At 39.7% G+C, this 12,760-nt stretch overlaps 1 protein-coding gene across 1 annotated transcript in view; it reads right to left on the minus strand.

The window, feature by feature from the left end:
• Nucleotides 1-11,418, minus strand: part of efhd1 (EF-hand domain family, member D1) — a 34,665-nt gene extending 23,247 nt beyond the window's left edge. Inside the window, exon 1 of the mRNA XM_061918754.1 lies at nucleotides 11,047-11,418. Within this exon, the coding sequence (XP_061774738.1) occupies nucleotides 11,047-11,330 (284 nt within the window). The 5' untranslated portion in view covers nucleotides 11,331-11,418. The remainder of the gene's footprint in view (nucleotides 1-11,046) is intronic.
• Between the last annotated feature and the right edge of the window lie 1,342 nt (nucleotides 11,419-12,760).

Below are 12,760 nucleotides of genomic sequence, written 5' to 3' on the forward strand. Positions count from 1 at the left end.
TATTCTACATTTAAGTTCAGTCAAGAAGTTTCCTACTGCGTATTCCCTTATTGTTAAATATAAATGCAGAAGCTGAGTAACTTATTCAAATAATGTCATACAGCATTGTAACAATTCAGTTCTGTGGATTCAGCCTGGAGTAATTGAATACCTTCCAAGTTTTGGAACTAGGTTGCATGCAGTGGGAAAACTGCCTAGTTTATAAGAGACTGCACTATTGATCAACCATAAATGAAAGGGCGATTCAGTGAAAACGAAACAAACAATAAAACCAGTCTTCTAAAGGGCGTTTAAAGCAATGGGGGAAGTGAAATGCAAGCTGATCTGTCCAATGCTGTCAGAGACCCTTGAGACACTTGAGTCACACAGTTTGGTGAGAGGGTAGGTGGTTAGTTACAAAGATTACCTGCAACATTTGTGACTTTAGGAGTCTTAATTGAGCCATAGCTATTGCTGTGTTGCAATTAGGGCTGGGCGATATATCGATATGCAAGATATATCGCGGGTTTGTCTTTGTGCGATATAGAAAATGAATATATCGTGATATTCGAGTATACGTTCTCACGCGGTTGCTTTTACCTGCGAGCATTAAATTACAGGCTCTTCTCGCTCTTTTCTATCTCTCCTTCTCACAGACAAGCGCACCTTCTTATAAACGTCACATACTGTCACGTCATACGTCACATACATATACGCCCTCGCGGAACAGCGACGTAGCAGCATGGGTAACGTTAGCTGTGATGCTAGCAGAGCCATGCGAGTGGTAATACGAGAGAAAAGAAGGTGCGACTGAAGGAAGAAGTAATTCCCAAGAAAAACAGCAGGGGTCCATCATTTGGCGGTGGTTTGGCTTCAATAAGTCAAGCATGCGGCAAAAGCCTTGCTATGACAAGTAGCATTACTGCTTATATGTAGCATTTGAAAGTCACCTGCTAGAGAATGAAAAGTGCTTACTCCGCATGTCCACATCTCCATTCGGTGCCACACGCCCACACTCTTAAAATGCCGAGGCAAACATTTCCAGATTAACACCGTATGAAAAAAAGTCAACAAAACGATATACTGTATTATCAACGGATTATAAGAAGAAGGGCACTTCTTCTTCTACGGGGGAAAATAAGGTAGACAGCTGCTTACCGTAGTTGCGAGACCTCTTGTGGCATGTTCAATTCGGACACTGAAGAAGAAGAATTCGAGGGATTCGTGGATGAGGAATAACTTAATAAAGTGAGCTTTACATGTTTATTTTGTGTGTTGTGTGACATTAATGTTTGAGCTACGTTGAGTTATTGATATATTGTTATTGCTTTGCACTATTTCGAGTGTTCGTTAATGGAGTCAGTGATGCTGCTGTTGTCTAGCACTTGGGTGACAATTCCTGCTTTCCTGAAATTATGTCTCTCAATAGGAGCCCTTTTGGGGTCTTTACATAAACACAGAAATGGAAATTAAACTGCACGGCCTGGCACAGTCATATATCCCAGCATGCACCGCGCGCTTCTTCTCCTACGGGGGAAAATTAAATCGGCGGCTGCTTACCGTAGTTGTGAGACCTGTTGTGGCTCAATATTGGTCCATATATAAGGCAGTCAGCTTTTGAGAAAATTTTAAGTTTTTAGGTGCGCCTTATAGTGCGGAAAATACGGTAGTCATTTTCTATACCGCACAGAGACAAACCCACGATATATCGAGTATATCGATATATCGCCCAGCCCTACTTCTGATGTTCTGTACATTACATGTTGTACAAGTTAATCATATTTGTTTTGCTGCATGACCAATTTTTAATTTCTCTATTTAATAATAAAATGTAAAATTCCGCCTAGTAAAAATTTTGTAATTGGGGACTATCAATCCTAAGGTTATAAAAGATTATACTGTGGCAATGGTTATATTGTGTAGTGAACTGTAATTACCCGATGTGGGCTACAAAGGGCAGTGGCAGGCATGCCTGCAGTAATAAACCTAGTCTCAGTGGGAGCGAAGAAGGAGACGAGAAAGAGAAAGTGTTTGAGGATGGATTCGTCATGTGTGTTTGTCGCGCTTCTTTTTATTTAGTTCGACAGTGCTATTTGTGAATATAAATAAAAGGCTGACTTGTTCAAAGACTATTTAACTACTTCTTATTGTCCTTCATTTTACAATACAACACTATTGCTATACAACATTTGAATCTGCCAGAAAATATTTATCTAGGTAGAAATATCACAAATAAGGATGTCACGGTATGAACATTTCTTATCACGGTTCTCATTATTATCGCGGTATATTTAAATGTCCTCAAAATTTTCAAAAATAACTTATACTGAAACCTTTTAACCAACTTTTAATAAAAAACACAAACAACACATTCTAAATGATTTCCTTTGTAGAAGAAACATTATTGTAGATAAAAACACTGTTCTTCAAGTACGACTTGAATGTGCATATGAAAGCAACACAAGCATTAAAAACAAAGTAAAATGGCAGAAAAAAATCCATAAATAAATTAAATAAATTTGAAAAGTGTACAATATAGCACTGTATGGACTTTAGAGATAAAAAAATAAAATAATTTGTAAGAATTTTGAAACATGGCACCTGGTTAAGACGTAACTGCACTTTTTGTCTAAATAAATGAAAATAGTGTTCATGTATGAGATCTAGTCTTACACGGGGTTTGAGTTTGCGTTTTGACAAACTCAAATGCACCTCGGCTCTGTACGTCACCGCTGCACAGCAGCATGCAAATGAAAAAAAATTACCTGTATTTCTTAAAGGCAGTATATAGGCAGCATAGTATATAGTATAGTATATCCATCCATGTTCTACCGCTTTTCCCTTTTGGTATCGTTTTTAATTCATTAGTAACGCGGTACTTTATTAGTACCGGTACACCGTACAACCCTCGTTACCATTAATACATAGATGTTACTCGTCCCTTGTCTTGGATAGTGATGGTGATATCCAAGCAAACATATTAAACACTGCTGCTTACTTACTTGCTTAGTATTGATAAACAAAATGAAACAAGTTTGATTAAGCCTGGGCGATATGTGCTGAGAATAAAATCAGATTTTTTTTCACAAAAAATTACAATTAGAATTTTGTTTCCTACTTTTAAAGACAATAATGAATACAAATGACAAGTTGACCAACAATTCAAAATATTGGTTTGAAATGATACTGCTTATGCAAAATTGTTTTTTTTGTATAGTGGGCTATTTTATAACAGATATAAACTGGACTTTGTGGAAAATAATGAAACAGATTAGTTTTAGCTGTCGTCTAACTGTGGCATATTTTTACTGTGATACTTCAGCTAATATTTAGATCAATATGCATTGTTTCAGTTTATTTTGAACATGAATATGTTCAAATGTAATGCAGCACATATTTCCAGTTTCATTACAGCACTTCTGAAAAGCAGTAGGAAGAAGCAGAGATTTAGTCTTGGCCCTTTACATAACATAGCAATTTTATCCTATTTCCTTGTTCTCTGTAACAGAACAGTGAATAAAAAAATAATAAAATAATAATACACCTTAAGTAAACACATATTAAATACATAATCATTATCTAAAAAAAAATCAAAAATAAATAAAGGTTCAAGATGTTCATCATAATTGTTGATCCCTGACATACGTGAGACAATACTACCGGTAGTCTTTTCTTTAAAATAAACGTCTCGCTCTTGTTTGCATTAGCATTAGCCATGTGCTAGGTGTGTAAATCTCCACTAAGGAAGAAAGGGGGAAATTGGAAGCTAATGAAAGTCCTCAAGGCAAAAAAAATGCCAGAGCAAGAAGAGAAAAACATATATTTTATCCATCCATCCATTTCCTACCGCTTATTCCCTTCAGGGTCGCGGGGGGCGCTGGAGCCTATCTCAGCTACATACGGGCGGAAGGCGGTGTATACCCTGGACAAGTCGCCACCTCATTGCATTTTTTTTTTTTTTTTAATTGTCTGCAACAAAAAAACTCTTAAATTATTGCTAACATTGATTTATTCCCCAGGCCTAAGTTCTATTTTGTATGAGTGTGTGTTTCTATAAATCCTTGATGACTGCTGTGACTTTTGTTGGCATGAAGAATTTGCCTGCACGAGTCAGAACATTGAATGCATACCATTTAATATTCATAGTTATGTGTGAAAATGTCTCTTCTGGGACCCTGTCCATTCAGTCTGCATTAACCACAAATGTTACGGATTCTGTTTAAAAAATAATCCAGGCTTAAGCATGATTGTGAAATGGTATGACTAAGTTGTCAGTGAAATGGAAAGTGATTCACATTGACCGTATGTGCCGACAAAATGGTAGTTGCCATCTTAAAACTAGGACTGCTCATATAATATGCCTACCAACCCCGACTGGGAGTGGAGGACGCAGTCATCTACCTGCTGAACCGAGCCCACGCCCACCTAGACAAGCCTGCAAGCAGTGTGAAGGTCATGTTTTTTGACTTCTCCAGTGCTTTCATTACCATACGGCCTGGGCTACTGGGTGTGAAGTCGGAGAAGAAGCAGGTGGAGGGCCTCCTTGGTGTCCTGGGTTGTAGATTACCTGACTGACAGACCACAGTACGTGCGACTGCAGGACTGTGTCTGACAGGCTGGTCAGCAACACTAGGGCCCCGCAGTCCTCTTCCCCATTTACACAACAGATTTCCACTATCAATCAGCGTCCTGCCACCTTCAGAAGTTTTCAGATGCCTCTGTGATAGTGGGGTGTATTGAGGATGGTGATGATGAGGAATACAGGGCACTGGTGGAGGACTTTGTCACATGGTGTGGAAAGAACCACCTCCAGCTTAATGTGACAAAGACCAAGGAGCTGGTTGTGGACCTGGAAAGGAGGAGGAGTACTTCAGCGACCCCTGTTTCCATCAGGGGGGTGGATGTGGACATGGTAGAGGATTATAAATACCTCGGTGTACACATGGACAACAAGCTGAATAGGTCAAAACACGCTGAGGCCCTCTACAAGAAAGGACAGAACCGCCTCTACTTCCTTAAGGAGGCCAGGATCCTTCAACGTCTGTACAAAAATGTTGAAGATGTTCTACGAGTCGGTGGTGGCGGGCGCCTTTTTGTACGCCGGGCTTGCTGCGGCAGCGGGCTAAGAGTTAGGGACACAAACAGACTGGACAAGTTGGTAGAGAAGGCCAGTAACGTGGTGGGGGTGGAGCTGGACTCACTGGCGGGGGTGTCAGAGAGGAGAAGTCTAGCAAAACTCCTAGCCATTATGGACAACACATCCCACCCACTACACTTGGACCTTGCGGAGAGAATGAGCACGTTCAGTGGAAGGCTCAGACTCCCTAAATTCAACACGGAACGAAACAGGAGGTCCTTCATACCGACAGCCATCAGACTGTATAATGCATATGTTCCTTGACTGCACTTAAATGTAGAATATATGTAGAATATATTTATACTGTTCATATATTATATATATATAATATATGTTATATATTATTTATTATTATTATCGTCTATTGTGAGCTAACTGTGGTGCTGAATTTCCCCCAGGGATCAATAAAGTACTTTCTATTCTATTGTATTCTATTCTATAAAACCAATGACCATCATTCATCAGTTTGCAAATAGAGTAATTAATTCACTAATTCACTTATCTTTTTTATGTGAAAAATGTACTTTTGAGTAAGCCAGTGTGGCCTGTTATCAACTTGATGGAATGTTATAAGGTGATAACTGTCACATATATTTTCAAGCAATCAACTCAGCTAGATCAATAGAATAATTAATAGTGTCCAAAGTCAAAGGCCTACTGAAATGAGATTTTCTTATTCAAAAGGGAATAGCAGGTCCATTCTATTTGTCATACTTGATCATTTCGCGATATTGCCATATTTTTGCTGAAAGGATTTAGTAGAGAAAATCGACGATAAAGTTCGGCACTTTTGGTACTTCCTGAAAAAGCCTCGCCTTTACCGGAAGTCACAGACGATGACGTCGCAGTGTGGGGGCTCCTCACATATTCACATTGATTTTAATGGGAGCCTCCAACAAAAACAGTTATTCGGACCGAGAAAACGACAATTTCCCCATTAATTTGAGCCAGGATGAAAGATTTGTGTTTGAGGATATTGATAGCGACAGACTAGAAAAAAAAAAAAAAAAAAAAGTTAAAAAAAAAAAACGCGATAGAATTGTATTCCAATGTTTTTAAACACATTTGCTATGATGATTCTGGGAAATCCCTTATATTTCTATTGTGTTGCTAGTGTTTTAGTGAGTTTAATATTACCTGATAGTCGGAGGGGTTTGTCCACGGGTGTCGACGGCAGCTGTACGGACGACACAAGCTCAGCTGCTCTCCGGTAAGTGGCGACTTTTTAACCACAATTTTCTCACCGAAACCTGCTGGTTGACATTCGCTCTGATCCATAGTAAAGTTTCAGCTCCGGGAATTTTAAACAAGGAATCACTGTGTGTTTGTGTGGCTAAAGGCTAAAGCTTCCCAACTCCATCTTTTTACTGTGACTTCTCCAATATTAATTGAACAAATTGCAAAAGATTCAGCAACACAGCTCTCCAAAATACTGTGTAATTATGCCGTTAAAGCAGACGACTTTTACCTGTGTGTGCGCGTAGCGCTCATACTTCCTAAAAACCCGTGACGTCCTGCGTACACGTCATTATTACACGACGTTTCCAAGATGAAACTCCCGGGAAATTTAAAATTGTAATTTAGTAAACAAAAAAAGTCGTATTGGCATGTGTTGCAATGTTAATATATCATCATTGATGTATAAACTATCAGACTGTGTGGTGGGTAGTAGTGGGTTTCATTAGGCCTTTAAGTAGTACTTATAGTGTTAATTTGAGAAAATGTATTGTAATGGAATGGAAACAATGGCATGTTTGACCAAAAAGTAAAGTCAACAAGAATAAATTGGGCAAATCTTACAGGCAGTTTCTAGATAGTTGTGGAATGCTGTTTGTTCAAGTCACACAGTTACTTTGGTGTGTATGTGTCAAGTACGGGTGAGCAGATCAATTCAAATTAGGGCTGGGCGATATATCGAATATAGTCGATATATTGCAGGTTTGTCTTTGTGCGATATAGGGAATGATTATATCGGGATATTCGAGCATACGTTCTCACACAATGGCTTTTAACGGCGGGCATTACATTGCAGGCGTTTCTCATTCTTTCTTGTCTCTCCTTCTCACAGAGACATAAAACAGGAGCACCTTCTTACATACGTCACATACTGTCATGCGTGCAACATCACACGCCCTCGCGGAACAGAGAGGTAGCGGCATGGTAACATTAGCTGTTGTGCTAGCAGTAATATGAGAGAGAGAAGGTGCGAATCTGGTAACCAGTGTAGGAAGAAGAATTAATTCCCACGAAAAACAGCACGGGGTCTATCGTCTGGCGGTGGTTTGGCTTCAAACGGGAACATGTTGAACAATTATGCGGCAAAAGCATTGCTACAAAAAGTAAAGCACTACTAATGTAGCCTCATTTGAAAAGTCAACCGCTTGAGAATGAAGAGTGCTTGAAACTCTGCATGTCAACATCTCTGTTCGGTGCCACACCCACAAAATGCCAAAGCAACCATTTCCAGATCAACACTGTATGAAAAAAATATTCAATAACAGAAGGAGATAACGTCCACAATAACCTACCACATAGCGAAGGACATACACTATTTGATTTCCTATTATGCAGCTCATTTTTATTTGACAGTTATTGAAATATCGTGTGTGACATCATGCACAAAAGTGCACTTTATTTGCTTTAAACTAGGGCTAGGCGATATTGGCTTTTATTAATATTGCAATATTTTTATGCCATATTGCGATACACGATATATTTTACAATATTTTGCTTTGGCCTTGAATGAACACTTGATGCATATAATCACAGCAGTATGATGATTCTATGTGTCTACATTAAAACATTCTTCTTCATACTGCATTAATATATGCTCATTTTAAACTTTCATTCAGAGAGGGAAATCACAACTAAGTCAATTGACCAAAACTGTATTCATTAAATTTTCTTCATTCTCTCACGGGTGACTTTTTAAATGAAAGAACAAATTAATAGTGTTGCTACCTTTTTGTAGTAACACTTCTGCTGCATACTTTGCATTGATTGATTGATACTTTTATTAGTAGATTGCACAGTACAGTACATATTCCGTACAATTGACCACTAAATGGTAACACCCGAATAAGTTTTTCAAGTTGTTTAAGTTGGGGTCCACGTTAATCAATTCATGGTACAAATATATACTATCAGCATAATACAGTCATCACACAGGTTAATCATCAGAGTATATACATTGAACAGCATATTGCTGTTGTCTGCTGAATATCTTCCCACTTGGAGCCAAACCACCGCCACATGATGGACCCCCTGCTCTTTATGTTGGGCATTTATTGTTCTTCCTTCATTTGTGATAAGTTTTGCACCATCTCTCTCTTGTATTGTCACAAGCTCTGCTCTGCTCGACCTCCCTCAGCTAACTTTAGCCATGCTGCTACCTCTCTGATCGGCGAGAGCTATGACGTTAGACTCGCGAGAGTATGTGATGTATGTAAGTAGGCGGGCTTGTTTTCCGTATCTGTCAGATTGAGAGACAAGGAGGAGTGAGAAACGCCTGTTGTGTGATGCCTGCAGCAGAAAGCAACTCGACCTGCCTCAGCTAATGTTAGCCACCACATGGGCTCAGGAACACTTCATAAAACCACTGTCAGTAACTACAGTTGGTCGCTACATCTGTAAGTGCAAGTTAAATCTCTACTATGCAAAGCCAAACCCATTTATCAACAATATCCTGAAGCGCCGCTGGCTTGGCTGGGCCCGAGCTCACTTAAGATGGACTGATGCAAAAGGGAAAGGTGTTCAGTGGCCTGACGAGTCCACATTTCAAATTATATTTGGAAACAGGGGACGTGGTGTCCTCCAGAACAAAGAGGAAAATAACCATTCGGATTGTTGTAGGCGCAAAGTTCAAAAGTCAGCATCTGTGATGGTATGGGGGTGTATTAGTGCCCAAGGCATGGGTAACTTACACATCTGTGAAGGCACCATTAATGCTGAAAGGTCCATACAGGTTTTGGAACAACATATGTTGTCATCCAAGCAACGTTATCATGGATGCCCCTGCTTTTTTCAGCAAGACAAGTGTTACAACAGCGTGGCTTCGTAAAAGAAGAGTGCGGGTACTTTCCTGGCCCACCTGCAGTCCAGACCTGTGTGGAAAATGTGTGGGGCATTATGAAGCGTAAAATACGACAGCGGAGACCCGGACTGTTGAACGACTGAAGCTCTACATAAAACAAGAATGGGAAAGAATTCCACTTTCAAAGCTTCAACAATTAGTTTCCTCAGTTCCCAAACGTTTATTGAGTGTTGTTAAAAGAAAAGGTGATGTAACACAGTGGTGAACAGGTCCTTTCCCAACTGCTTTGGCACGTGTTGCAGCCATGAATTTGTAGGTTAATTATTATTTGCAAAAAAAAAATAAAGTTTATGAGTTTGAACATCAGATATATTGTCTTTGTAGTGCATTCAATCTAATATGGGTTGAAAAGGATTTGCAAGTTATTGTATTCTGTTTATATTTACATTTAACATAATTTCCCAACTCATATGGAAACCGGGTTTGTAAGTGCAGTTCCCCTCTAAACCACAAAGGATGCGAAGGACAAAACGGAAATGACAACTAGAAAGTTTGCCGACTATTTTACAGTCACACTGATTGTACTGAATCAATTTCAGGCTAGAAGCTCTGTCATCCGGGAGGAGCTCAAAGTAAAGCTGCTGCTCCTCCACATCGAGAGGAGCCAGAAGAGGTGGTTCCGGCATCTGGTCAGGATGCCACCCGAACACCTATCGAGCACGTCTGACCGGTAGGTGGCCACGTGGAAGACCCAGGACACGTTGGGAAGTCTCTCTCTCCCGGCTGGCCTGGGAATGCCTCGGAATCCCCCGGGAGGAGCTGGACAACGTGGCTGGGGAGAGGGAAGTCTGGGCTTCCCTGCTTAGGCTGCTGCCCCCACGACCTGACCTCGGATAAGCGGAAGATATTGGATGGATGGAGGGATCAAACTTTTCGTGTCTCATCATTCTAGAAAATAATATCATCCCTGAATCGTATTAGCAACCTCAAATTCTGAATTGAATCAATAAAACGAATCGTTACAAGCCTAAATTATATATTTATTTACTAATTTGGGAACTCTGTCTGAGCCTTGCTTTTATTTACTCATTTTGTACTTTGTTTTGCTCTAAAACTGTTTAAATTAAAATGAAACGAGAGAATATTAGAAAATGATATGATTACTTATCGTTTTATTTTATTCTGAATAATCCTAATCCACACATTAACAGCAAAAATCATAAAATCATTTAATGATTTTAAAAAATGTCCAAGCAACATATCAATATCGACGATAGACCTGATTTGGTGTCGGTTACATACCTAAGGTCTAGTACTGGACGGTGTGGCGCAGTGGTAGAGTGGCCATGCGCAACCCGAGGGTCCCTGGTTCAATCCCCACCTAGTACCAACATCCTTGTGTCCTTGAGCGAGACACTTCACCCTTGCTCCTGATGGCTGCTGGTTAGCGCCTTGCATGGCAGCTCCCTCCACCAGTGTGTGATTGTGTGTGTGAATGGGTATTGTGGAAGTAGTGTCAAAGCGCTTGGAGTACCTTGAAGGTAGAAAAACACTATACAAGTACAACCCATTTATTTTTTTCATTTTTTACTGTACATGAGGTATTGGCCACCTTTGGTGACTAGTAGAGTAGTGTGCGACACAGTAGCGTGTTCAAACAGGAAGAGAAGGCTTTTTCAGTTAAGCAGGAATATTATTATCAACGTAGTTTTACTATTTTCCCCCAAAAAATCGTTTCACCAACAACCTTCACGTCGGCAATTCCATCTGATTAATTCAATTAATCTTAATGAATTTGAATCTCTCAACGAGTTTTCGATTTGCACAAGATAACGGTCACAATCCGCCCAACAGGCCGACACGAACATGACTGGCTGTAAAAGTGTGTCCATCTTACCGTTTGAACATCACCTCCATGTCCTTTATTTGCTTCCGGGAGAACTCCTTAAATTCCGTGTAAGGGTTGAAAACGCGACTCGCCCGAAGTGGAGCATTGCCGTCGTTGATGTCAAGCCTTCGGTTAAGTTTGGCGGATAGCTCGGAGGACGTGTCGCCACAAGCTGCTGCAGACTCCGGAACATCGGTTGAGGCGAGATCCTCCTCGAGGCCTGGCTTCGTTTCGGCCTCCTCCGAAGCGACCAGCCGTGACTGTAGCTTCTTAGCAAGCTCTTCAGACGCCATACTGTTCAAGTGATGTTTGCTCACGATGGCTGTCAGGAGTGCCAGTACACATACACAGCCGCTTGTCAAACCGCGTCTGCAAGACACACTGCTTCCGCTCAGGGGATTATTCAAAATAAAGGTTGGTGTGCGTACTACTTCCCTTCATCCATTTACTACAGCTTATCTCAGCTGCATTCCACAGCTGTGTGTATATATATATATATATATATATATATATATATATATATATATATATATATATATATATATATATATATATATATATATATATATATTGAAACCATTTCAATATATTCTTCAAAATAACCACCGTTTGCTCTGACTACTGCTTTGCACACTCTTGTATTCTCTCGGTGAGCTTCAAGAGGTTGTCACCTGAAATGGTTTCAATATATATATATATATATATATATATATATATATATATATATATATATATATATATTAGGGCTGGGCAACGATTAAAAATTTTAATCGAAGTTAATCGCACTATTTCTCCGATTAATCACGATTAACTGCATTGTATACGCAAAGCCCAATAATGAATTCAAAAGTAGTGTGTAATGCACCTTTATTGGAATATTCTCCCACATGAACAAAAGCGCCAAAACATTTGTTGTGCAAACACAATTTAAATCAGTCCTTGTTAAACAGTAGCCGTTAAATAGCATATTTTATGAAAATCAACTCAAAAAATGTAAATACAAACATTTAAGCTTATTGCCACTGCCAGGGTATTTAAGTTATCCTGTTTGTTATGGAAAATAAATATAATCTACATACAAATCTCTGAGCCACAATCATAACATCTGAACAGGCAATTTCTGAGATAACAGCAGAAACATTTTTTTTTATCATGGATCTTATGTTTAAAAAAACCTATATTATAGGTTTTAGGGAATTTTTGATCAAATTATCCGTAGTAGCAATATTAATAATGTTGTGTTTATTCTGCGTAGTGCACTTAAAATAATTATGACCATATCTAGGAATTGATGTGATGGGAATTTTCCGATTGTTTGCTTGGTGCTTTGATAAACTGAATGCATATACATGGTACTATTTGTGATGTTATGAGCCAGGGAAAAAAAGAACTACCCTACCCAGCATGCAACAGGAGTGACGAGCATGCGCTGTAGCCCGGTATAGGTTGTGTCGCCATGACGGCATCTTGTATGTTGTGATATGCACGCTCTGAAAGCAAACGTTAAGAACTCAGCCAACACTCCTCGTCTGCATGATTCATAAATAGAACGACAACACATATACTCCGCTGCTTCACAGGCCGCTGGATGTAGCCGGCAAAGTATTCCCATGCTAGCTAGCCGGTCTAGCAAGCACGCGTCATTCAGTCCAAAACGGCCCGATCTATCCACATTCAGAATTGTCTGGCGGTCGTAAGTGATCCCGGAGTGACCACGCTGTAA

The sequence above is a fragment of the Nerophis ophidion genome, linkage group LG13 (genome assembly GCF_033978795.1).
Source record: "Nerophis ophidion isolate RoL-2023_Sa linkage group LG13, RoL_Noph_v1.0, whole genome shotgun sequence".
Classification (NCBI taxonomy): Eukaryota; Metazoa; Chordata; class Actinopteri; order Syngnathiformes; family Syngnathidae; genus Nerophis; species Nerophis ophidion.